A 27,649-nucleotide genomic window follows, 5' to 3' on the forward strand; every position below is an offset into this window, starting at 1 on the left:
TATAGGTTCCTCAGAGACTAAATTCAAAATTAGCGCCAAAAAGGCAGTGTTAAAGTAGATACATGCTTACGTCAGTTTATGCAAATATTTAATTAAAGAAATACGCAGTGAATAACCTATACAGTGTCTTGCAGTGCATTTTGTGTAAAACTTTGTATACAAAAACTACCAATAAGTACAATCCCAATAATCAGAAAGGTCTACGCAAAAAAATAAAAATAAAACAGTTCTTATGTAATCTCATAAACAAGTATAACCTAAACTAATACTATCATTAGTTAATACAAGATAGTGAAAAAATAATAATAATAAAGTCTATACAAAAACAGTAAGATCTATACAAAAACAATAAGATGTATTGACACAGTAGGAACTATGTACAGGATAGACTACTTAAAAGAATATGTGTTAAATATAAAACATACTTTAAAATTAATAAAAGTCTCTAATGAACAGTAATTTACCTACTGTAACTCCTCATTTTTAATATACATGATATATTACAATTTTCATTTAAACCTGGGTAAGTGAATGAATTTAATAATAACTGCCATTCAAGCTCTCTAACTTCTAGAAGTAGTTGAACAGGGCCACCTCTCAATGGACATAAAACTTGATCAATGGCCAAAAATTGAAAACTGTGACCTGAATTTTTAATCATATGCTTTGCCAGCGCATTCTCATTCTTTACGTTTCTAATAGCATAAGAATGTTCGTAAATTCTGTCTGGCAACCTGCGGTCAGACTTGCCTACATAGAAAGCGTCACAGCAACTGCATAAGGTCAAATAAACTATTGATCTAGATTCACAGTTAAGTTTCCGGGCAATATTAAATTTCTTACCCCTAATTAAAAATGAGTTTGACACTTTAATTAAGTGGCAATAATTGCAGGCACCACATTGAAAAGACCCTTTTTGCCTAGTGGTCATAGTAAATTCCTTGTTCCTTTCTAGGAGAGATTTTAAGTTTACCACGTCTATAAATAATCTTAGGACACGCACCAAATTTGTCCTGTAATAATTCATTATTTGAAATAAAGTGCCAATTTTTAAAAAGAATAAATTGGATTTCCCTCGAGTGCATGTTAAACGTAGTAATAAAACTAGTTACAAAACTTTTATTTGTATCATTTACTTCAACAATCGGAGTAACATCATTAACCAAACTAGTGTCTCTCATTAAAATGTTTAGCTCAAATGCCTGTGGTAAAACAGACTTATGTAGTAATAAAGGAGAATAATGGCCAGCTGAACGCTTAACCAGAACTTCATCCAGTAAATCATTAAACAGGTTCAAAGGATAGTCCCTGTTAGTGAACATGTTCCTCAAAGTATCACATTCATCAAGGAATGCTGATTCCCTACTGCACATTCTAGATGCACGAATCAGTTGACCCTTGATAATCGCCCTCTTTTGTTTAAAAGGGTGAGAGCTATTAAAGTGCAAAAAAGAGTTGCAATACGTAGGTTTTCTGTAAATACTGGAAAAGTATTCAAGACTTGTTAAGTCTTTGCAAAGTTTCACATCAAGGTAGTCGATGTCACTATCAGAAAATTTATATGTAAATTTTAAAAAATTAGTACTTTCATTAAGTGAGTCGACAAATGATGATGCTAATGTACTGTCACCTCCAAAAAGAATAAAGATGTCATTGAGGTAACGGGTGTAATATTTAACATATTGCATTCTATCCATGTTGTTTAGGATATGGGTTTTCTCCCAGTAGGCCATAAACAAGTTGGCAACACTCGCACCACAGGGAGATCCCATTGCAATCCCTTGCTTTTGCAGATAATATTCCCCATTAAAAGTAAAAAAGTTAGACGTTAAGATGATATCAAGTAGTTCAGAGACAACGTCTATCTCTCTTTGGGTTGCTCTCAATTCGATTAGCATAAGTGTAATCCATTCTAAAGCCTCTTGGTGGGGAATGGACGTATAAAGGTCCACTACATCGATGGTAAGGAAGTTACATTGGTTACAATAATTAATATTACAGATGTTCCGAAGAAAAGACCAACAGTCTTTACAAATTTGAGAAATACCTTTCAAGTATTTAGACAGTATCATTTCAACTAGTTGTGCACATGGGTATGTAGATGAATGCCGACTATCAATAAGAGCTCATAGTGGGGGGTTAGAGAAGTCTTTATGAATCTTCGGGATACCGAAGATTACTGGTGTTCTTGGCATAGACACTTTCAATTACATAGATATTTCTATGTCAATTTTTCCATTAATAAATAGGTCATTAAAGTAACCCCTGTTCCTTAAAAAAGCTATGTTCATTTCGTTTAAGGAGGATTTACTATAAGCTGACCCACTCAAAATCAATTCCATTTTGTCTGTATAAGTGTAGTTATCGAAAATAACAAGTCCTCCACCTTTATCTGGTTTTACTACACGTACAGGGGCTGCACAAAGTTTTTCTAGTGCTAAGGATTGTTCTACAGTTTTGTTAAATTTTGAGGAGGTATTGTAATAGTTACTGGATGAAGTTAAATGCCTAAAGTCAAGCTCACAAACTTTTTCCAACAACAATAGATCAGTGTGTAAAGGTGGATTAAACATACTAGCAAGTTTTAAACTTGCATTCTTGCTGTAACCACTGTTGTTAAATAAAAGGTTCAAGTTCAACTTTCTAACAAAACATTTAAGATCAATAAGGGTTTTAACCAAATTGCATCTTGTAGTAGGAACAAAGGTATTTCCATATGCTAGCAATTCTATGAGGCAGGGTGTTAAGTAAAAACTTGAAAAATTATAAATTGTAAAATCACCCTTAATATTGGTTAAAATCTTAAGTCCTGAATCAGTAGTGAAGTTAGAACAAAACTCAGTCCCATCTTTCACTTCTGGTTGTTGTTCCAATTCCTCTTGCGTTGTGGTCGGGAATTCCATTTGCCTGAAAAATGACCAGAAGAATTTTTGTTGCCATTAAGGTTACCCTGGTTATTCTGCTGGTCATTCCTATTGTTATTTTCTTTTATTCTGTTACTACGTCTAAGCGCTCCAAGAGGTTGATGGTTGAAATTATCTTCCGTAACCTCAAAGTTACCATCATTTGAAGTAGAAGGATGAACAACATCATTACCTCCCCCAGTACAATCAAGGTCATGATTTACATTGGGAGTAACTTTAAGTTTTGGATATGCTAAGTCATTGCTGTAACTTAGCCTGTCTCTGACCAATTTTTTGTTTTTATTAAATTTTAGTTTCTCCACTAGCAAATCAATGCTCGTGAAGATCCTAGTATAGTCGTACTTCTACCTTTCACAATGCAAATCTTGTTTTATGCAACTGTCAAGTTCATTAACTTCTTCGATTAATCTAATGATCTGAATGTTATAGTGTTTAATGATGATCTTTAACAGTTGTAACCCTTGATTATCAAACAACTGAGCAAGCTCGTTGTAAAAATCAAAGTCACAAAACAATCCCGTAGGACTACTAGTTTGTCATCAAAAATTTTAGTAATAATAAATAAATTTTTAGTAATAAAATTTTTGATGACAAACTAGTGAAGTTAAAGAAGCTTCAACTGGAAGTTTCATACTTCCAACAATGCTTGACTGAAAAAATCATCCCTAAAGGGCTGCGTTCCAACTTTTGTCCTACGGGACCTTGACTGTACTGGGGGAGGTAATGATGTTGTTCATCCTTCTACTTCAAATGATGGTAACTTTGAGGTTACGGAATATAATTTCAACCATCAACCTCTTGGAGCGCTTAGACGTAGTAACAGAATAAAAGAAAATAACAATAGGAATGACCAGCAGAATAACCAGGGTAACCTTAATGGCAACAAAAATTCTTCTGGTAAATTTTTAGGCAAATGGAATTCCCGACCACAACACAAGAGGAATTGGAACTACAACCGGAAGTGAAAGATGGGACTGAGTTTTGTTCTAACTTCACTACTGATTCAGGACTTAAGATTTTAACCAATATTAAGGGTGATTTTACAATTTATAATTTTTCAAGTTTTTACTTAACACCCTGCCTCATAGAATTGCTAGCATATGGAAATACCTTTGTTCCTACTACAAGATGTAATTTGGTTAAAACCCTTATTGATCTTAAATGTTTTGTTAGAAAGTTGAACTTGAACCTTTTATTTAACAACAGTGGTTACAGCAAGAATGCAAGTTTAAAACTTGCTAGTACGTTTAATCCACCTTTACACACTGACCTATTGTTGTTGGAAAAAGTTTGTGAGCTTGACTTTAGGCATTTAACTTCATCCAGTAACTATTACAATACCTCCTCAAAATTTAACATAACTGTAGAACAATCCTTGGCACTAGAACAACTTTGTGCAGCCCCTGTACGTGTAGTAAAACCAGATAAAGGTGGAGGACTTGTTATTTTCGATAACTACACTTATATAGACAAAATGGAATTGATTTTGAGTGGGTCAGCTTATAGTAAATCCTCCTTAAACGAAATGAACATAGCTTTTTTAAGGAACAGGGGTTACTTTAATGACCTATTTATTAATGGAAAAATTGACATAGACACTTTCAATTACATAGATATTTCTGTGCCAAGAACACCAGTAATCTTCGGTATCCCGAAGATTCATAAAGACTTGTCTAACCCCCCACTATGAGCTCTTATTGATAGTCGGCTTTCATCTACATACCCATGTGCACAACTAGTTGAAATGATACTGTCTAAATACTTGAAAGGTATTTCTCAAATTTGTAAAGACTGTTGGTCTTTTCTTCGGAACATCTGTAATATTAATTATTGTAACCAATGTAACTTCCTTACCATCGATGTAGTGGACCTTTATACGTCCATTCCCCACCAAGAGGCTTTAGAATGGATTACACTTATGCTAATCGAATTGAGAGCAACCCAAAGAGAGATAGACGTTGTCTCTGAACTACTTGATATCATCTTAACGTCTAACTTTTTTACTTTTAATGGGGAATATTATCTGCAAAAGCAAGGGATTGCAATGGGATCTCCCTGTGGTGCGAGTGTTGCCAACTTGTTTATGGCCTACTGGGAGAAAACCCATATCCTAAACAACATGGATAGAATGCAATATGTTAAATATTACACCTGTTACCTCAATGACATCTTTATTCTTTTTAGAGGTGACAGTACATTAGCATCATCATTTGTCGACTCACTTAATGAAAGTACTAATTTTTTAAAATTTACGTATAAATTTTCTGATAGTGACATCGACTACCTTGATGTGAAACTTTGCAAAGACTTAACAAGTCTTGAATATTTTTCCAGTATTTACAGAAAACCTACGTATTGCAACTCTTTTTTGCACTTTAATAGCTCTCACCCTTTTAAACAAAAGAGGGCGATTATCAAGGGTCAACTGATTCGTGCATCTAGAATGTGCAGTAGGGAATCAGCATTCCTTGATGAATGTGATACTTTGAGGAACATGTTCACTAACAGGGACTATCCTTTGAACCTGTTTAATGATTTACTGGATGAAGTTCTGGTTAAGCGTTCAGCTGGCCATTATTCTCCTTTATTACTACATAAGTCTGTTTTACCACAGGCATTTGAGCTAAACATTTTAATGAGAGACACTAGTTTGGTTAATGATGTTACTCCGATTGTTGAAGTAAATGATACAAATAAAAGTTTTGTAACTAGTTTTATTACTACGTTTAACATGCACTCGAGGGAAATCCAATTTATTCTTTTTAAAAATTGGCACTTTATTTCAAATAATGAATTATTACAGGACAAATTTGGTGTGTGTCCTAAGATTATTTATAGACGCGGTAACAACTTAAAATCTCTCCTAGAAAGGAACAAGGAATTTACTATGACCACTAGGCAAAAAGGGTCTTTTCAATGTGGTGCCTGCAATTATTGCCACTAAATTAAAGTGTCAAACTCATTTTTAATTAGGGGTAAGAAATTTAATATTGCCCGGAAACTTAACTGTGAATCTAGATCAATAGTTTATTTGACCTTATGTAGTTGCTGTGACGCTTTCTATGTAGGCAAGTCTGACCGCAGGTTGCGGGACAGAATTTACGAACATTCTTATGCTATTAGAAACGCAAAGAATGAGAATGCGCTGGCAAAGCATATGATTAAAAATTCAGGTCACAGTTTTCAATTTTTGGCCATTGATCAAGTTTTATGTCCATTGAGAGGTGGCCCTGTTCAACTACTTCTAGAAGTTAGAGAGCTTGAATGGCAGTTATTATTAAATTCATTCACTTACCCAGGTTTAAACGAACATTGTAATATATCATGTATATTAAAAATGAGGAGTTACAGAAGGTAAATTACTGTTCATTAGAGACTTTTATTAATTTTAAAGTAAGTTTTATATTTAACACATATTCTTTTAAGTAGTCTATCCTGGACGTAGTTCCTACTGTGTCAATACATCTTATTGTTTTTGTATAGATCTTACTGTTTTTGTATAGACTTTATTATTATTATTTTTTCACTATCTTGTATTAACTAATGATAGTATTAGTTTAGGTTATACTTGTTTATGAGATTACATAAGAACTGATGTTAAGTTGTCTATCTCGCCTTCATTCTTGCTGGATGGGTTCGACTCTAAAAGCTCGAGAGTTGGTTCCACCGGCTCGAGGCTCCCCTATATCCCACAATGCTAGGCGAGTTACCTCAGATCCGAGGTTGGTTGTTTCTACCGGTTCCTGGTGAGTGCTAATTTTTCTTGTAAAAATTACTCTTTAAAACCCCTTTTAAGTTAATTTTCTTACTTAGTTAGTGTAGATTAGAAAACTTTATTCCCGACCCTAAATTTTTCCCGTTTTCTTTCCCTAGAACCTTTGGTTCTTCCATTGGGCCTTTAGGCCTTCCTTCTAGTGGAGTGTGTGTTTTTTGTAGTTTATTCTAGTTTATTGTAGTTTAAATTCTAGTTTTACTACTAATTTTATTGTGTTTTCCTGACAGGGTATAACTTGTGTGTTTGTGTGCGTGTTTGTGTACACCTGTCAGTTAAAAAAAATGTCTAAAGAAGCAAAGGTCTCCGGATTCAAGAAGTGTGATGCGTGCTGTCAGAAAATGTCTCTGACAGGCGCTCACACTTCTTGTGTCTATTGTCTGGGGCCTTTGCACCTGCAGGACTCCTGTGCTGTGTGCCATGGCTTCAGCCCCAAGGTCCTGCAGGAAAGAAAAAACAAATTAATTCTTAGAGGCTTACTGAAGCCAGAGGATTCCCTGTCAGTTTCAACAGGGAAGCCCTCTCATCGAGGTCTTGGCCCGGCTTCTGAGCCGAGACCTCAGGTTGCTCAACCTTTGCCTTTATCGGCTCCGGCTGGAGCCGATAAGTCTCAGTCCACAGTTTCTGTGGCTCCCTTGGCTCCGGGCCGGGCCGAGGTTATTGAGGTTCCCGTGTCGGCTCCGACCAGACCTTCGGAGCCGACAACTAGGAAGAGGTCCAGGTCACCATCTCTTGGCTCCGTTCATTCGGCTCCAGGATCTCCCCTGCTGTCTGAACGGAGCCAAAGGTCTCACTCCTCTAGGTCATCGAGGCTGTCGGATCATGACCTTCAGAGGGTAGTGAGTCGACTACTTAAGTCCGAGGCACTAGCCCAGATGCTTCAGAGCCCGACTCATCAGTCGATGCCTGCCCGGTCCATCAACATTTTCCTCCTTCGACTCTCTTGAGTTCGAACCGAGACTGTGATTACGAGACAATTTTCTTCTTTGGAAGAATCCGAGGGGTGAGTGGCATCGGACCCTTGTCTCTCGTGAGTTCGGCTCGGAGCCATCACTGTCGGTGCCGAGGGGTTCTTAGCTCCTCGGAGCGGGGACCTCTGGCTCTGCCTGACAGGGGTGCATTCGAGGTCATGCGGAGTGTGTTAGAGCCTGGCTCTACTCCACAGTTGGCTCCGTCCGCCCCTCCCTCTATGCTGCCTCAGGGTAAGTCGACTCACTCCCTCATCCCGGACCGCAGAGAGCCAGCTCCTCAGGAGCCCCTGTGGATTTCATCCTCTTCCGAGGCCTCTCCTGATTTGGCAGAAGAGCCCCCTCAGAAGAGGAAGTGTAAGAGGAAACACATTGACTCACCTGAGTCTATCACGTCAGACACAGATTTGGATGATTCTGAGGGTTCCCCGTTCCCCTTCTGAAGATGTCTCATTTGCAGACATTCTGGAGATCCTGAAACAGAGCGGAAATTGGCCAGCCCTCAACCCTTCGGAGGACGAATCTGTGTATCTTGAGGCGTTTGGCTCTCGTCCTTCCACCTCCTGGGTGTCCCTCCCTCGACCCCCTCATGCAGGTGGTTGCTAAGAAGGCATGGACGGCTCCTGATTCAGTGGACCCCACTCCCAGGAGACCCTCTAAGTTCATCACAGCTCCAGCAGACAAGCAGTTTTTAACAAAAGGAGTTTCTGTGGATGCTATGGTGGTAGCTGCTGCCACAAAGAAGGAACTGGCTGATCCTTCAGTACCTGTCCATCCACCTAACAAGGAATCTAGGTCCATGGATAGATGTTCTCCTCAGCGACATTTACCATGCCGCTGAACTACCTGTGCCATTTCACTCGCCTTCAAAGGGACTTGATCAAGGAAGCGAGTGAAATGTTAAGGATCCTACAGCTGCGGGTTCCAAGACAAGATGAACACGCAGCTGGCTACCCTAATTCCATATCCAACTCCTCCATGCGCCTCCTTTCTTACGCGCTGATGGAGCGAGCAGAGCCGCAGGGACAGGTGTGGCGCCTGGATGCGGCTATGCGGACCCTTTCAAGACGCCTTTCACGAACTCCCTTTTGATGGATCATCTCTTTGGTCCTCAAGTGAAAGAAACCCTGACTAGGTGCGAGACTGATGGCAAGACCCTTTCTGCCGTCGGAGTCCATTTTCGACTCCTTCCAGGCCTTACCCCAAAGGCCAGAAGGGTGGAAAGATGTGGTTCCGTAAACAATCTCAAGGGACTTCGCCCTGACGACAGAGTCGTTTTCCTACCAAAGGCAGAGGTGGGAATAACAATGGTAGACGCGCCCTAGGGGCAGGGGTCCGCAGAACCAGGGCACGGGAAGCCTTCCTGACAAGCCCTTTCAGCATCCCTGAGGTGTTGCCCGACTGCCCATCTTCGGAGGCAGTCGGGAAGATTGTCACTGTACCCAGAAGCCTGGCTATCCCTGACTCAAGACAAATGGGTACAGTCCATCATTTCGAAGGCTATTCTATCCCCTTTCTTCGCTTTCCAAATCAGTCAAAAATCCCTTCCAGATGTTCCACCGCTCAAAGGGATCTAGCAGCTTTGGAAATTTCAAAACTGCTTGCAAAAGAGCAATTCAGACAGTGCCAGCAGACCAACAAGGATCCGGAATCTACTCAAGGTTCTTTTTAGTTCCAAAGAAAACAGGGGACTGGAGACCGATATTGGATCTCAGTGTCTTGAACAAATCAGTCAAGAAAACAAGATTGGATGGTCACGCTGCAATCCATCCTTCCCCTTTTGGGCAAAGGAAACTGGATGTGCTCTATAGACCTTCGGGATCTATCACATAAAATGAACAGACGCTCCAGAAGATTCCTCCGCTTCAGGCTGGGAACCAGTCATTTTCAGTTCAAGGCCCTGCCCTTTGGTCTCACCACTGCCCCCCGGGTGTTTACCAAATGCATGGCAGTGGTAGCTTCTCACCTGAGACGACAAGGATTCCAGGTGTTTCCATATTTGGACGACTGGCTCCTCACAGCTCCCACCAAGCATCTCCTTCTGATGGCCAGAGATTATACTTTTGGCGTTTGTCAAAAACTGGGTATTTCAATAAATTGCGAAAAGTCTGTTTACTATTACTTACATAGGCGCAAATCTAGATACTATAAACATGTCTGCAAGGCTAACACATCAGAGAATATCAGACATTCACAAATTGGTATCACTCCTTCTCAACAACAACAGAATCAAAGCCAGGTTAGTTCTAAAGGTGTTGGGAATCATGGCAGCGGCCATACCTCTCCTTCCATTAGCCAGATACCACATGCGGATCCTTCAGTGGATGCTTTTTACTCAATGGTCATACCAGGAACTCCCAATGTCTCACACCATTGTGATCAAAAAGCATCTCATGTGGTGGATGTCTTCCCCCCAGCTCCTGTCGGGAAGACCCTTTGTTCCACCTCCTCCGGTTGCTACACTGACAACGGATGCCTCCCTGATCGGGTGGGGGGGGCATTATCAGGGCAGGACAGTCCAGGGCACATGGCAACGAATGCCACTTGCACATAAATGTTCTGGAGATGAGAGCAGTGCTTTTAGCGTTGCAAGCCCTTCAAGACTCTCTTCCCTTGGGAACAATTGCAATCCAGACAGACAATATGTCTGTAGTGTGGTACATCAACAAACAAGGCGGAACCAGATCATACCCCTGTGTCGAGAAGCACTCAGACTGTGGCAATGGGCGATTTCTTCTCAGCCTCTGATAGCAACGCACATCCCCGGAAGTCCAATCATATGGACAAGTTGAGCAGAGCTATTCTCATGCCTCACGAGTGGTCTCTGAAAGACTCTGTAGTGAGAGAAATTTTTCTCAAGTGGGGTCAGCCTTGCTGCGATCTTTTTGCTACTCCCCAAAACAGCAAGTGCAAAGAATATTTCACTCTATTCCCTTTACCAGGCCAACCCAGCAGAGACGCTCTAGTCCAAGTTTGGCCCGGGGACTTCTGTATGCATTTCCTCCTTTCCCACTGATCTCTCAAGTAATTCAGAAAGCTATCGCTCAGAAGGCCTCCTTGATCCTCATTGCTCCTTACTGGCCTCGACAAGTGTGGTTCCCCTTTCTACAGACCTTGGAATCTGGACCTAGTTCCAGATCTTTTGATCCATCAGTCGGGTCAGTTTCATCCCCTCTCTGAACCTCACTGCTTGGTTCCTCCAGTTCCAACCGTAGCCAGGCTTCCTCAATTATCTCACTCTGTTAGAGATATATTGATAGCTTCCCATAAATCTTCCACTCGAAGATTTATTTGAGTAAGTGAAAACGCTTCTCATATTGGGCACAAGGAAAGGACATAGATCCTTTCACCGCTTCCATCCAACTAGTCCTTGATTTTCTAGCTGAACTCTTCCATGCAGGTTCATCTCCATCTACACTTAAGGTTCAATTGGCAGCTATTTCTAACTTCCATGTGGGTATTTCTGAATCTGCCCTAATGTCCCACAAACTTTGCAAAGCCTTTTTGAAAGGAGTTTTTCTTCTCAGACCTCCTATAAGAAATCCTCCTTCTCCTTGGGACCTAAATTTAGTTCTTGCTTCTTTGATTCTTTCCCCTTTCGAACCTGCAGCTTCCTGTTCCTTGAAATTGTTATCATGGAAAACTCTCTTTCTGGTAGCTATTACATCAGCTAGAAGAGTTTCAGAACTTCAAGCACTCAGTTGTCGTCCTCCTTATCTTTTATTTCATAAGGACAGAGTATCTTTACGAACTAACCCGTCCTTTTTGCCTAAGGTGGTCTCGACATCAAATCTAAACCAAAGCATTGACCTCCCTGTCTTTTTTCCAGAGTATTCCAATAGGTCTGAACAAAAATTACACTGCCTGGATGTTCATCGTCAATTGAGGTACTACTTGGATAGAACAAAACAATTCAGAAAATCTGATCAGCTGTTTGTCTCGGAAAGCAGAAAGGGACTTTCAGTTTCAAAGGTATCATTATCCAGATGGCTAACATCTTTGATTTCCCTGGTATATGAGATTAGGCAACAAAAATTGCCTAATAAACCTAAAGCCCATTCTACCAGAGCTTTGGCTACTTCTTTAGCCTTCCAAGACAGACTGCCTATTGACACCATTTGTGCAGCGGCTACTTGGGCTACTCCTCACACTTTTATTTCTCATTATAAGTTGGATTTAGCTTCTAGGCATAGAGCTAACTTTGGTTCCACTGTTCTCAGGAGTCTGTTCCGTTAGGCCACCCGGGACAAGGTGCTGGGACGCGGTCCCATCCAGCAAGAATGAAGGCGAGATAGACAACTTAACATATAGAAGTTATGTTCTTACCATAACGTTCCATGTTAGTTGTCTTCTTCTTGGCCCAACTTCTTTCCCCACCCTCCTTCCCCCTGGCCTGGACAGACCTAGAGGAGTTGTGATTGTGACCTCTCTTTCTACCACCTCTTTCTTAGACATATGCTATTTCGCATATTTCCTAGTTCAGGATGTAGGTCACCCTTCTTTCTTCCTGTGGTTAGAGGTGGACTTTGTTTACAGTTATACTGTTACTATTATGAGCTGGGGTTAGCTTACAAACGAGATCTGAGGTAACTCTCGCCTAGCATTGTGGGATATAAGGGGAGCCTCGAGCCGGTGGAACCAACTCTCGAGCTTTTAGAGCCCAACCCATCCAGCAAGAAGAAGGCGAGAAGAAGACAACTAACATGGAACGTTATGGTAAGAACATAACTTCTATTTTTATTTTTATTTTTTTGCGTAGACCTTTCTGATTATTGGGATTGTACTTATTGGTAGTTTTTGTATACAAAGTTTTACACAAAACGCACTGCAAGACACTATATAGGTTATTCACTGCGTATTTCTTTAATTAAATATTTGCATAAACTGACGTAAGCATGTATCTACTTTAACACTGCCTTTTTGGTGCTAATTTTGAATTTAGTCTCTGAGGAAGCTATAGCTCTGTCTATAGTGAAAACGCTTTTTCTTGGATTAAATAAAACAGTGTTCAGCTTTTTTAATCGATTTTGCCTTGTCGTGTTTGGTGATTATTGCCAAGTTTTGACTTGGTTCTTTTGGATGTTCATTGTCATTGTTGCTGCTTTTGGCTTGCTGTTCGGGGAGGGCTTCCCATTTTTTGTTCTTTGCTGGTTTCTTGTCTGTTCAAGTTCATTCCAGACCATATCCCAAGGGTCAGAGAGGTGGTAAAATGTGGTTCAAGAAGTCCGAGATTTTTCCCAGATGCACAAGGTGATTCCTCCTTCAGAGGCAGAGGAGGAGGAGCTAATGGTAGATGCCCTAGAGGCAGGGGGGTCCGCAAAACCAGGGTAGCCGTGATTCCTTTCGAGGTCGTCCGTACCAGCACTCCTGATGGGGGTCCGGCTGTGCTTCTATGGAGCCAGTCGGAGGTCTCTCATCTTTGTATCCGGAAGCCTGGCTAAACATCACCCAAGACAAACAGGTACAAAGAATAATCACCAGAGGATACTCCATACCTTTCTCTCTTCCACCCCACACTCCCAAGAGGATCCCAGATGTTCCACCCAATCACAGCAATCACAGGGATCAAACAACTGTAGAAGTTCAAAAGTTGCTGTCAAAGAGAGTCATCCACACCATCCCTGCAGACCAGATAGAATTCAGAACTTACTCCAGATTCTTTTTAGTGCCAAAACAAACGGGACTGGAGGCCCATACTGGACCTCAGCAAACTAAATGAATCTGTAAAGAAGGCCAAGTTCCGGATGGTGACACTGCAGTCTATACTCCCTCTGTTAGGAAAAGACAGTTGGATGTGCTTCATAGACCTCCAAGATGTGTACTACCATATAAAAATGGACAGAGCATCGAGGAGTCATTTACACTTCTGGCTGGGAGCCAGTCATTACCAATTTCGTGCTCTGCCCTTTGGCCTCACCACAGCCCCCAGGGTGTTCACCAAATGTATGGCGGTAGTAACAGCTCAACTGAGACATCATGGATTCCAAGTCTTTCCGTACCTGGATGACTGGCTCCTGACCACCACCACCAGGCACCTACTCCTACAAGCCAGAGATTCAACCATCCAGCTCTTTACCCAACTGGGGATTACAATAAATTGGGAAAGGTCTGACTTATCGCCCTCTCAATTTGTGACTTTTATAGGCGCAGAAATAGACACAGTCGCCAAGCTAGCTCGTCTCCCTGCAGACAGAATTCTAAACCTCAGACAACAAATTTACAGTTTGCTTCCTCTACAGAAAGTCAAGGCAAAGACAGTGCTGAAACTCTTAGGGACCATGGCCTCTACAATAAATCTAGTCTCACTAGTCAGATTACATATTCAAATTCTTCAATGGCTTCTTTTTTCCCAGTGGTCCCTCCAACAACATTATATCTCATTATATTTTAATAACAGAGTCTTGGAAAAGGGACCTTCATTGGTGGATTTAGCCCGATCAGCTGACAACAGGCATTCCATTCCTCTCTCGCCAACCCATTGCCACTGTGACCACGGATGCCTCACAGATAGGGGGCATTATCTAGGCAGGACTGTCCAAGGCACAGGGCAAGATCACGAGGCTCACTTGCATATCAGTGTCCTAGAGATGAGAGCAGTGCTTCTAGCATTGCAAGCACTTCACGGCTCTCTTGCCTTGGGGACGATAGCAATCCAATTCAACAATATGTCAGTGGTATGGTATCTAAACAAACAAGGAGGAACCAGATCTTACCCCCTTTGTCGAGTGGCTCTTCGTGTTCGGCAGTGGGTGGTATCTTCCCAACGCTTTCTAGTTGCAACACATATCCCAGGGACAACCAGTGTGATAGCCAACAAGCTCAGCAGGGAAGTACTGATGCCTCACGAGTGGTCTCTGAATCAAGAAGTAGCGGAACAGATCTTCTGCAAATGGGGACAGCCTTGCTGCGATCTCTTTGCCTGCCCGATCAATGCCAAATGCAGCCGCTACTTCTTCGTAATCCCCCCTCCGGGGGAGTCACCGAGAGATGCACTTGTTCACGATTGGCCCCTGGGACTCCTTTATGCTTTCCCTCCCTTTCCGCTCATATCCAAAGTGATCCGGAAAGCAAAGTTCTTGGGAAGCAAAATGATTCTGATCACTCATTGCTGGCCTCATCAGATTTGGTTCCCCTTTCTAAGGCCTCATCTCCTAGACGATCCATGGACTCTGGACCCAGTTCCAGACCTCTTGACACACGTCAGGCTTCCTTCTCCTCTGCCTCCACACCCTCAACTTGACAGCGTGGCTGCTCCACTTCCATCCCTAGTCAGGCTTCATGAATTTTCACCTGCTGTGACCCTATATCCTTACATCTTAGCACAAACCTTCCACTAGAAAGTTATACACTAGCAAATGGAGAAGATTTTCTATCTGGGAAAAGAAAACAATGTGGATCCTTACACAGCATCCATCCCTGTGGTCTTAGATGTTTTGTCTGAACTTTTCCATCAGGGATCAGCTCCAGCCACAATTAAGGTCCAACTGGCAGCAATATCAAATTTTCATTTGGGACAACATGAGCACAGTCTGATGTCCCACAGATTATGTAAAACCTTCCTTAAAGGCAGTTCTTTGCTGAGACCTCCCTTTTCAGGAACCCATACCTCCCTGGGATCTATATTTCGTTCTGTCCAAACTAACTTCCCTCCTTTTGAGCCCGCACATTCGTGTCAGTTGAAGTTTCTGTCCTGGAAGACTTTGTTTCTAGTAGCTATCACATCAGCTAGATGGGTATCAGAATTACAAGCACTGTCAATCAAGCCTCCTTATTTGATTTTCCACAAAAACAGGGTTTCCCTTCATACAAATCCTTCATTAATCCCTAAAGTTTGCTCTCAGACTAATTTGAACCAAACTATTGAACTGCCTGTATTTTTTCCCTAATCATTCCATCACTGCAGAATATAAATTTCATCAACTTGATGTTCACAAGCAGTTATGGTTCTACCTTCATAGGACTAAGGAAATTGGAATATCAGATCAATCGTTCGTAGTTCTACCTTCATAGGACTAAGGAAATTGGAATATCAGATCAATCGTTTGTGTCCTTTTCTGAGTCTAGAATAGGTCTGCCAGTCTCTAAAGTGACTAATTGGATTTCCAGCTGTATTTCCTTTATTTACTCCTCCAATGGAAAGATCCTCCCATTCAAGATTAAGGCTCATTCCACAAGATCCCTGTCAACATCTGCTGCCTTTCAAGCCAGAGTTCCAGTTGACAGTATTTGTGCAGCAGCAACTTGGGCTTCTCCTCATACCTTTGTTACTCATTACAAACTGGATTTGACCTGCAGGGGCAGAGCCTCCTTTGGTTCCACGGTCTCAGGAGTATATTCCCGTGAGCCACCCAAGAAAAAGGTGCTAGGGACACTGTCCACTCTGGTGGACCCCAGCCATAAACAAACTCTACAACAAAAGGAGGAAGCTACTTGATCACTATAAGTAAAACTAAGAGCTCTCATAAAATCATCCAAAGCAAATTTTGAGAGAAAAATAGCTAAAGACTCAAAAGACAATCATAAGGCCTTCTTGAAACCTGGGAGGAAACTCCCAGATATGCTCAGAACTAGTTCAAAATGATGTGAAGATTACTGATCCTACAGACATTGCCAACATACTGGCTGACAGGTTCAGTGCAATTGCAGCCCCCAAACATCTCCAACGCCCAAGTGAGAACTGCTCTCCAAAGCAAAAACACAGCATCCATGGGACAATTAAACCCACAGCTAGGACAGCTGTTTAATCATAGTCTTACCTCTGGATATACCCAGGAGGAGTGCGCACTGCAACTGTGGTCCCTATCTGCAAAGCCATGGAGAGGATCATAATGGACCTCATAAATAAAGACATAGGGAATTTGCAGACTTTGGATCCATCCCAGTTTGGCTTTGTCAAAGGCAGATCATGCCTTCTAAACTTGGTTGACTTTTTGAAACAGTCACCAAAGCCATTGATGAGGAAAGGCAGTCCATACAGCCTACCTCGATCCCTTTGATACAATACCCCACTCGGGTATCATTGAAAACTCATCAGCTTAAATGTTAACCCATACATCACAAGATGGGTTGCAAACTGGCTGAGTGACAGAACCCACAGGGTCAGAGTTGCTGGCCATGTCAGACTCAAAGCCTGTCACAAGTGGTGTACCACAGGGCTCAGTCCGTACAAGCAAACACAGGAGGGTTATGGCTGACAAAGTTTGCAGATGACTGCAAACACATCTGACACAGATATCCTTCAGAAGGGTCTCACAGAAGCGGATAACTGGTGCCAGAGCCATGGCCTAAAGTTAAATGCCAAAAAAGCTACCAAATAGGTGGCAATCCACTGAGTACAGAAGAAGTTATCAGGGACCTGGGGACCCAGGTTGATAGTAGTCTGTCATTCGACACCCATGTAGCTAAAGTAGTTAGGAAGACCTTCTACATTGCCCACCTTATCATGAAGGGATTCTCATCTAGATCAAGGAGGTCATAGTCTCCTACTCATCACTCATCAGACCAATGATTGAGTACAATGCCCAATGTATCTGACTCGACACTTGCAGCAGCTGGAGGCCACAAAGTTCCTCACCAAAAGGATAAAGGGTCTCAAACATCTGTCCTATGCTGCCCGACTGAAAGAACTCCAGCTCTATTCAGTGGCTTACGCTGCTCAGAGGTGACCTTTTGCCTAACGTACAAGGCCATGTCAAACCCAGATTTGATGAATATGCTTCACCTCAAAAATCTAGATCCGTCAGAGCCACAAGGGGAGACTTAAACATAGATTCATCACCCAAAGACTCCCTATGCTGTGGAATAAATGGCCTTGTTCAAGAGAAATCTTGACCAATGGATGGGAGATCGCAGATATACCCCAGGGATTACCTCAGTGTCACTGCTCAACAGAGGCACAGCAAAATAATGGGTATAGTTCCCCATACTAAAGGGGTGGCGTAAGCCACAAAACTATGGGCTAGGCTTGTAAATGCCCTCGGGCAGATAGCCTAGTATGAACCTATGAACCTATGAACCTATGTCCCATATGTAAGAATAAAGGAGAGATAGGACGACAGAACATAAAGAAGTTATGTACTCACCGTAATGTTCTATGTTTGTAGTCCATCTCGCCCTTCCATCTTATGAACCCACCCACCTACCTACCCCCGTCCTGGAAGGATCTGGAGACAGGATAGTGTTGCCTTTGGTAGGGTGGAGACCTTTCACTATTGTTGTTCTTTCTGGATAATCTTTACTATCTCCTTTATAGTTAGCAGCAAACAAGATCTGGGGGATTTTACTATTTCACTATGGGATACCTACCTTGCCATGAGACAACTAAGAGACTTTGAGCTTTGTAATCGGCCGAGTCGGAGCATAGGATCGGCTCTGAACCCATGTGTAAGAATGAAGGGTGAGATGGACTACAAACATGGAACGTTATGGTGAGAACATAACTTCTTTTTCACACCTGTCTTGTTTGTTTCTAAGAACAGGCCTGTATGGTTATTATGATTGCACTGGATGTCTTTTGTATACCAAGTGCATCATGTCGCCTACTTTTCTAAAGCAGTGAATGAATAACTCAACATGGGCAAAACTGGCATGTGCCGTTTAGAAAAGCCAACATTTAACACACATTTTCCCAAAGTAGTACAAATTATGAGAAATGAAAAATGTAATAGTACCTGAAAGCTAAAAGAACTAGTGAGTTTTCTGAGAAGTGGAGATGAAGTTGTTAATTTGTAAGTCAGTGTCAGGTATTACAGAGCAATGAAATAATTCAAGTTGAGGATTTACTTTTACCTGTTTTGATTTTCTTCACAGGTCCTGGCTTATTTTGACATTGTATTCACATCTGTCTTCACTGCAGAAATAGTACTGAAGGTGAGTCCTTTCTTTCTTAGTGTGTTGTGCTCTGAAATGCACGTTTATGGTTTACATGTAGTACATCTGTTAGTCATAGTTTCATAGGCTGTAGCAAGTTTCACTCATATATCCCACACCGACCGTGCTTAATGAAGTAGGTTTATTATTATAGAAAGGAAATGAGTGAGATTGTGACAGATATTCTTGTTTGGATTTGATTGTTTTATTATTATTATTATTATTATTATTATTGTTTTGTTGTTGTTGTTATTATTATTATTATTATTACGCTATTATTATTGTTATTATTATGATTGCTATTATTATTATTATTGTTGTTATTGTTGCTGTTATTATTATTATTATTATTATTATTATTATTATTATTATTATTATTGTTATTATTATTATTTTATTATTATTATTATTATTATTATTATTATTATTATTATTATTTACTAAGCATGTGCACAGCTTGCCTCAAATGCTGGTCACTAGTCTCCTGACTAGTCAGAATTTGTCTGAATTTTGAATTTACAACAGTGGGTAGCTGTTTCCCATTTCTCCTGTTAGAGTGGCTTAAGTTGTGCCAGGCAATGAACTTGCCATCCCATGACACTTCTGGCATTAGAACTTTCCTTAAAAAGGTCCTTATGCTTTTGGCACTCTCCATCTGTAGAAGTTTATTGAGAACAGACTGCAAAGCAGCTAGAAAACACTTTTTTTAACAGCTCTCTTAAATTGTCACATTTTAAAGTGTAACATGACATGCTTGACAAGCCACGCTGCTTTGCAAGGGACGGCTTGCACCTGTCATCCCTGGGATTCTGGATATTGGCTAAGGCTCTTGCCACCCCCATAGTGCCTTTTTTAGGCAAGGCTCAAATTCTAAACCTACCACCCTAGAAAACAAAAATGGGAAGAAACTGAGGGTAATGCTGCTCAATGCCAGAAGTCTAAATCTCAAAATGCACACAGTTGAGGCCCTTCTCAGTATGGAGAACATCGATGTCTGTGCTGTAACTGAAACCTGGTTCAAGGCTCCTGAGAGCACCCCGCCACTATTAGGTTTTACCTCATATCATGCGTTCCGGCCCCAAAACCCGGACCACACCACAAAAGGAGGGGGTGTATCCATATTCATAAAGGATACCCACACCTCCAGGTTGGTGGCAACGCATAAGCTCGGAAACCATCCAGGTGCAACTAACCATAGGCAAAACTGCTCTACAAATTGTAGCATGCTACAGGCCACCCTCTCAAACTCAGGAACCCCACACAGCCTTCCTGAAGACACTGGAGGGAATAAATGTATCTCCAAACACCATCATATTGGGTGACTTCAACTACCCAAATATAGACTGGGAACATTACTCAAGCCCTAACTTTCTAGCCCAACGGTTCCTGGAGTTCATAAATTCAAATGCCATGGAACAGCTAGTCACTGTTCCCACGAGAGGAGAAAATATACTAGATCTCATTATCACAAACATGGGGACAAAATGCTCCACACCGCAAGTATATCCCTCATTGGTGAGATCTGATCATAAACTAATCTCACTGGAAATCCACATCCCGCCCCCCCCCCAACCAAAAGACCACAGTGAAGAACTTCTCTAAAGCAAACTTCACACTACTCAAGACTGGTGTGGTATCCTTCAAGGCCCCTGAGCCAGTGGAAACCACAACCCAAGCTGCTGAAGCCCTTACAAATGCCTTCTATGAACACCTCCAGGACTGCATGGATCAGGCAATCCCAAATAAAACCAAGACTCTTTCCACAAAGGGCAAACGTCCAGTCTGGTGGACCCCAGCCATTAACAAACTTTACAATAAGAGGAGAAAGCTATTACATGATAGAACAAAATCCATAAAAGGGAAGTCACCCCTGATCATTATTAGTAAAAAAATACGAGCACTCATAAAATCAACTAAGGCTAATTTTGAGAGAAAAATTGCCATGGATTCAAAGGACAATCATAAGGCCTTTTTCATCTATGTTAGGAACCTGGGTGGAAACTCCCAGATATGCTCAGAATTAGTCCAAAATAATACAAAAATCACTGAACCCACAGACATTGCCAACATACTGGCAGACAGGTTCAGTGCAAACTTCACCCCCCTCCCCTAAAGGAGAGATAACTATCCCAGCGGAGTGTAGCCTCCCAGACATCTCAAATGCGCAGGTGAAAGCTGCTCTCTCTAAAGCTAAAAACACAGCATCAATGGGACTGGATGGTGTCCCCGGCTGTGTGCTATAATGAGCTAAATGAGGAATTAAACCCGCACATAAGGCAGCTGTTTAATCTCAGCCTTACCACAGGATACGTGCCCAAGGAGTGGCGTGACGGCAACTGTGGTCCCACTCCACAAAGGCGGTGCCTCTACGGACCCTGGTAATTACCGCCCCATAAGCTTAACAAGTCTAGTCTGCAAAGCTATGGAAAGGATCATAATGGAGCTCATAAACAAAGATATAGGGGACTTGCAGACACTGGACCCGACCCAGTTTGGCTTCGTCAAGGGCAGATCATGCCTTTTGAACTTGATCGACTTCTTTGAAACAGTCACCAAGGCCATTGATGAGGGAAAGGCAGTCCATACAGCCTACCTTGACCTTGCAAAGGCTTTCGACACAATACCCCACTCGGGTATTGTAGAAAAACTTACCAGCTTAAATGTAAACCCATATGTCACAAGATGGGTTGCAAACTGGCTTAAGGACAGAACCCACAGGGTTAGAGTTGCTGGCGCTATGTCAGACTCCAAGCCGGTCACAAGTGGTGTCCCACAGGGCTCGGTCCTTGGCCCCCCTATTGTTCGGTATCTACTTCTCAGAAGTACAAGCCAACATGGGAGGACTTTGGCTGACAAAGTTTGCAGACGACTGCAAACTGGGCGCCATAGTTGAAAGTGCATCGGACACGGATATCCTTCAGAAGGGACTCACGGAAACAGATAGCTGGTGCCAGAGCCATGGCCTGAAGTTAAACGCCATAAAATGTATAGTCATACCCTTCGGGAAAAACAAGGTAACCCCAAGCTACCATATAGGTGGCAATCCACTAAGCACAGAAGAGGTTATCAGGGACCTGGGGACCCAGGTTGACAGTGGCCTTTCTTTTGACACTCACGTTGCTAAAGTGGTTAGAAAGACCTTCTACATTGCCCACCTGATCATGAAGGGATTCACATCCAGATCTAGTGAGGTCATTGTTCCCCTGTACTCTTCACTTATCAGACCAATGATCGAGTACAATGCCCCATTCGGGATGTATCTCACCCGACATCTGCAGCAATTGGAGAGACCACAAAAGTTCCTCACCAAAAGGATAAAGGGACTCCAAAATCTGCCATATGCTGCCAGATTGAAGAAACTCCAGCTCTATTCAGTCGCATACTGTCTGCTCAGAGGTGACGTGCCTGACATACAAGGTCATATCCAACCCGGAATTAATGGACATGCTCCACCTCAAAAAATCCAAATCCACCAAAACCACTAGAGCAAGCGACTTAAACCTTAGCACGGATATAAACAGGACGTGCTGGAGGGATAGATTTATCACTCAGAGACTCCCTATGCTGTGGAATAAAATCCCGGTCCATGTGAGGCAGAGCACCTCGCTGGCTCTGTTCAAGAGAAATCTTGACCTGTGGATGGGAGATCGTAGGTTTACCCCGGGAATCATCTCTGTGTCACTGCTGGACAGAGGCACAACAAACTAATGGGTACAGTATTTTTTCATATAAGGGGTGGCGTAAGCCACAGAACTTTGGGCTAGGCTTATAAATGCCTTAGGGCAGATAGCCTAGTATAAACCTATGAACCTATGAACAGTTTATCTACGTCATTGGAAAATAAAACAAACTGTAGTAACACCTTTTGTTGCTGCAATGCAGTATACATATATTTTCTTTTTAACAATTTCCATTCACTCAAATATTACATAAAATGGTCAGTTCCTGCCTTCCCTTGAACCTCACTCTCCCTCCTCCTGACATTATTGTACATGCATTGTTTCCACAAATTCCAGTTATTCAATTATTTCTATGAAATTCGCTCCTTTATGTTTCTTAAGATCCCACCATCATTTATCTCCTTTACAATATCCACAACTTTCTTTAAGTTAGGAATAGATTTTGATTTCCATTTTCTAGTAATTGCTTTTTTGGAGCCTTTAACATTACATTTTCTTCCAACATTTTTAACTTCATTAACAGATTGTTTTTCAGTCCATAAACCTAGATACTTCATGTATGTTTCTCAACCCATTTTTGCTCAAGTACATAGTTTACTACTATGTAACTTTGTTTTATCTTATGTTATATCACAAAAGGACTTGAAATTGTCTCATAATGTTCCACAGATGGATTGGATACTCTAAATTGGCCATAGGTGTGAGTGTCTGTGTGTGTGTGTGTGTGTGTGTGTGTGTGTGTGTGTGTGTGTGTGTGTGTGTGTGTGTGTGTGTCTGTGTGTGTGTGTGTGTGCGTGTGTGTGTGTGTGTGTGTGTGTGTGTGAGTATGTGTGCGTGTGTGTATGTCTGTGTATGTGTCTGTGTGTGTTGTATAGAAGAGTTACTGCAGAAGGGCTAGCCAGCTGACAGTGTAAACCTTGGCTCTAGATGATTACCACTGTAGAAGTGACACCCCGACTCCATGTACAAAAATAGGAAAAAGGGGTTGTGGATGGATATCAGTTATAGCCTTGAATTTGTGACTCCCTTTTTTTCTTTGTTAATTTCAGTAAATATAAAGCAAGTAAAGGAAGGGAAAGATGGCATCCCTGCCTACCCTCTGTTCAAACACAGATTCTCAGAGATGAACTTCTCACATTAATTCTTGTCTGCAACACTTCATATTCACTCTTTTATTCTATCAGAGAACACAAATGCTACCGTTACCCTACTTATAAAATCCCATCTAGCTGTACTGAAGGCTTTCTCAGCATCAAGACCCAGCAATAGCAGCACTATTTTCCTCACACTCTACTTCTCTCTCTGTCATCATTGTTCTATTTATGCTGTCAGATGTTTGCCTTCCCTCCAGATAACTCATTAATTATATACATCTTTATTAAATCACACCTAAACAGTGAAAACAGGCATTAATATAAAAGAAAACAAACCGTAGTAATATTTTTTCACTGAGTATACACATTTCCTTTTCATCAGTTACCACTCACTCCAACACTAAACTGTTCAGTTCCTTAGTTCATTCCCTCAGACCTCATTCCTCCTCCTGAACATTATTCTGCATGTATTCTTTCACAGATTCCATTTACGTTTATATAATGTTCTTCTTCCTTTTTCCTAAGGATTCCACTTCCAGTTTTTTATCTCCTTTACAATAGTCACTATTTCAATTCCAGGTAGTTTGAGTTTCATTTTTATTTTCTAGTTTTTATTTATAAATATCTTTATTAAATCACAACTAAACAGTGACAGATACACATACATTATTATAAAATGAAAACAAAGCATAGTGACATTTGTTCATGCAGTATATGTTACCTCTTTAACAATTATCATTCACTGACATTACATAAACTGTGCAGTTCCTTCCCTTAAACCTCCCCCCCCCTGATTATTGTTATTATTATGATTATTATTATTGTTATGTATTCTTCCCACAGATTCCATTTACTTCTATGTAATTTGCTTTTACCTTTTTTAAGGATCCCATCTTCAGTTATATCTCCTTTACAATTTTCAGTATTTCAGTTACAGGTGGTTTAAATTTTGTTTTCTTTTTTTTTGTAACTTTGTTTTGGCAGCCAGTAGCAGTAAATCCAGTAAGGTCTTACTATGTCTAAACAATTCATAGCCTGATTACAGCTCAAATAGGTTCATAGGTTCATAGGTAGGTACTAGGCTATTGGCCCTAGGGCCTATATAAGCCTAGCCAAATGGTGCCCTGGCTTTTGCCACCCAAGAAAATTATTTTCCTGTGCCCCTGTCAAACAGAGCCACAGAAGTGATCCCCGGGGTGAATTTCATATCTTCCATCCAATCATCAAGATTTTTTCTTGAAGAGTGCTAATGAGGAGCTTTGTTTGATATAGATAGGTAGTTTGTTCCAGAGTATGGGAGGTCTCTGAGACAGGAATCTATCCCGCCAGCATGTTCTGTTTATTATGGTGACAAGGTTTAGGTCCCTAGAGCGTGTAGCTCAGAGGGATTGGGATTTCTTTACATGGAGCATTTCCAGCAGCTCTGGGTTTGATATAGCTTTGTATGTTAGGCAGAGATCGCCTCTGAGTAGGCGATATGCGACAGAGTAAAGCTGGAGTTTTTTGAGACAGTCTCCGTAGGGCATCTGTTTGAGGCCGGTAATCCTCTTTGTGAGGTATTTCTGTGGCCTTTCCAGTTGTTGTAGATGTCTTGTGAGGTACATACCAAACGGGGGCAGTGTACTCTATAATGGGTCTAATGAGTGATGAGTAGAGGGGAACAATGACCTCTTTTTTCCTGGAAGAGAAACCTTTTGTGATGAGGTGTGCCACATAGAAGGATTTCCTGACTACTGTGGCGATCTGATTATCAAAGGATAGACTACTGTCCACCTGTGTCCCAAGGTCTCTTATCACACTTTCAGTGTTAAGTAGACTACCACCTTTGTAGTAGCACACGGGTACAGAGTTTTTACCAAAGGGGATGACAGTGCACTTTTTGGCATTGAGCTTGAGGCCATGGCTTTGACACCAGACATCTGTCTCATTGAGGCCCTTTTGTAGAATGTCCACATCATTAGGAGTTTCAGTTATGGCTCCTAGTTTGCAGTCATCTGTGAATTTCGTTAGCCAAAGACCTTCTGTGTTAGCCTGTACTTCAGAAAAGTAGATACCAAACAGGAGAGGACCCAGGACTGAACCCTGTGGTACTCCACTTGTCACTGGTCTGAAGTCGGATTTGGAGTCTGCTACTTTCACAGTGTGGATTCTGTCAGGGAGCAAGTTGGCAATCCATCTTGTGACATAGGAATTTATACCTAGTTTAGTGAGTTTATCTATAATTCCAGAGTGGGGGATGGTGTCAAAAGCTATGGGGAGATCTAGATAGGCTGTGTGAACCGGTTACCTTACCCTCGTCTATGGCTTTGGTGACTGCTTCAAAGAAGTCTATGTGCAGTCATGGCTGAAGCTCTCACTTTGGTGGTGACTTAATAGCAAGCTGCTTGTTACATTTGTAGCGTACAGCTTCTCACAGTTTCAGAGCAGCAGATTTTTTTTTTATCTTCAACCTTGAGTTAAATGGGGCACCAGATCAGGGAACTGCACAAAACACTGGATGACCTAGCTGTATTTCTGCCTACAGACTTCTCTGTTGAATGATTATGCATCACTGTGTTTATCTCATTTCTTGTGTCTTAGCTATTGATTGTTGAGTCATGTCTTCCTCTAATGTTGTGATAATTAGTCTTCTCTTTGCCTTTTTTGGTTTCTACATTCCTTTGCTTTATACAAATGCTCACAACATTTCTAAAATATTCCTCTAAAGGATCTATGTTTCTTTTAATATGCTCTTTAAGTTTGGCTACAACTCTTTCACTTTCTGTTCCCTAAATTGCTGTGCTAAAAGTTCCTGCAATCTAGAGTCCTTATCAAAAATGAGTTGCCTTACAGCAATTTTTTATAGCCATGTGTGTAATCCATATATTCCTTTATTTCCCCTTTAACACTGTGCAGTTGCTCTTGCTATTCTTTTATATTCCCTTCTGCAATATTGTCACATTTGTCAACCTTTCTAAATAATTGATTACTTCTTTCCCGTATCCCTGTCTTGTTTTTCCCCTGTTTTAAACTCCCTTTTCATTTCATCTCATTCATTGATCATTCCTTCTGAAGTATTTTCTGTCTTCTTTGATAACTTTTCAATCAAAATCCACTACCCATTCATTAAAGTTTTCTCTTCTTAAAATATATTAGAAAAGGAACGTGTCTCAGTTTCACATTTATACCCCAAATCTGTATCTTGGTTTTTATATGAGCATGATCTGATATAGTTAATGGATGGGACTCAAAGCTTTTAATTGGGCTCAAAACTTTTAATTAAATATACATGTTCCTGTGAAACATTTGTTCTATCCAGTCTAGCTGAGTTTTTGTATCATATGGAATAATATGTAAATTCTGTTTGAGTTCCTGCTACTGACTTCACATCTGCCCTACCAAATCCATCCATCCATCCTCAACCCTTTTTCCCATTTTACACATGGGGTTGGGGGTGTCACTTCTGTAGTGACAGCCATCTTGAGCCAAGGTTTACACCACCGGGTGGCTAGCCCTGCCGCAGTAGTTCATTTGCACCACTCACTCATGCACACACTCTCACCTGTGGCCAATTTAGTGTGTCCAGTCCACCTACTGTATGTCTTTGGAGTGTGGGAAGAAACCAGACACCCGGGAGGAAAACCACGTGACTACAGGAAGGACATGCACACTCCGCACAGAAGGAACCCCAGCCGAGAATTGAACTGGAGAACATTGCCCATAAAAAATATTCTCATATATTTCTTCAGAAACCTGTCCTTTATTTGTTATAGTTTTCATTCTAGGCCCTGTTGATGCATCCTCATTACTACAAATCAGGTTTCAGTACCTACCCATAAATAATATTTCCTTCTGAAAGCTTATTAGTTTCTTCCAGAATTCTCCTAAGCTTTGTAATAGTAATTTTATAGGGAATATAAATATATGACTGCCATAAATGTACCACTATTGCCTTTTTTTTCATCTTCTGTAACTCTTGGAACCCCTCCCATAGTTAGTATTATTACTTTGATTTTCCTTTGTGCCTAATCTTCTGCTGAATCTCCATTCTTATATCCTTTTAATGTCAAATTCACTTACTCATTTCTGTTCTAATGTGTCGCCTGTAGCTTTGTTATTTGCAAATGATACTTCATGATATAATTCAGTACTATTTGATTTTTGTCTTTATCTATAAAGGTTTTATTTGCGGTGGTGGTGCTGCGGTAGCGTTGTCGCCTCACAGTAAGACACTGACTGGTTCGACTCTCAGCTAGAGCGTCTGCTGCGTGGAGACATGCGTGAATGGGCGTACCTTCGTTGAACGTTGTGCATCAGGGCTGGGAACTCGGCATGTAAAAATCAACTGCCAATCATTAGCGGA

The 27,649-nt window shown here is 41.3% G+C and overlaps 1 protein-coding gene across 3 annotated transcripts in view; it reads left to right on the top strand.

The window, feature by feature from the left end:
* Window positions 1-27,649, top strand: part of CACNA1S (calcium voltage-gated channel subunit alpha1 S) — a 3,469,037-nt gene that overhangs the window by 1,568,022 nt on the left and 1,873,366 nt on the right. For all 3 annotated transcript variants that reach the window (XM_044076603.1, XM_044076604.1, XM_044076605.1), the window contains one exon: window positions 18,474-18,533. In XM_044076603.1, coding sequence (XP_043932538.1) covers window positions 18,474-18,533 — 60 coding nt within the window. The remainder of the gene's footprint in view (window positions 1-18,473; window positions 18,534-27,649) is intronic.

This window comes from Protopterus annectens, chromosome 7.part0, assembly GCF_019279795.1.
Source record: "Protopterus annectens isolate FY-2018-M chromosome 7.part0, PAN1.0, whole genome shotgun sequence".
In the NCBI taxonomy this organism is placed as follows: domain Eukaryota; kingdom Metazoa; phylum Chordata; order Ceratodontiformes; family Protopteridae; genus Protopterus; species Protopterus annectens.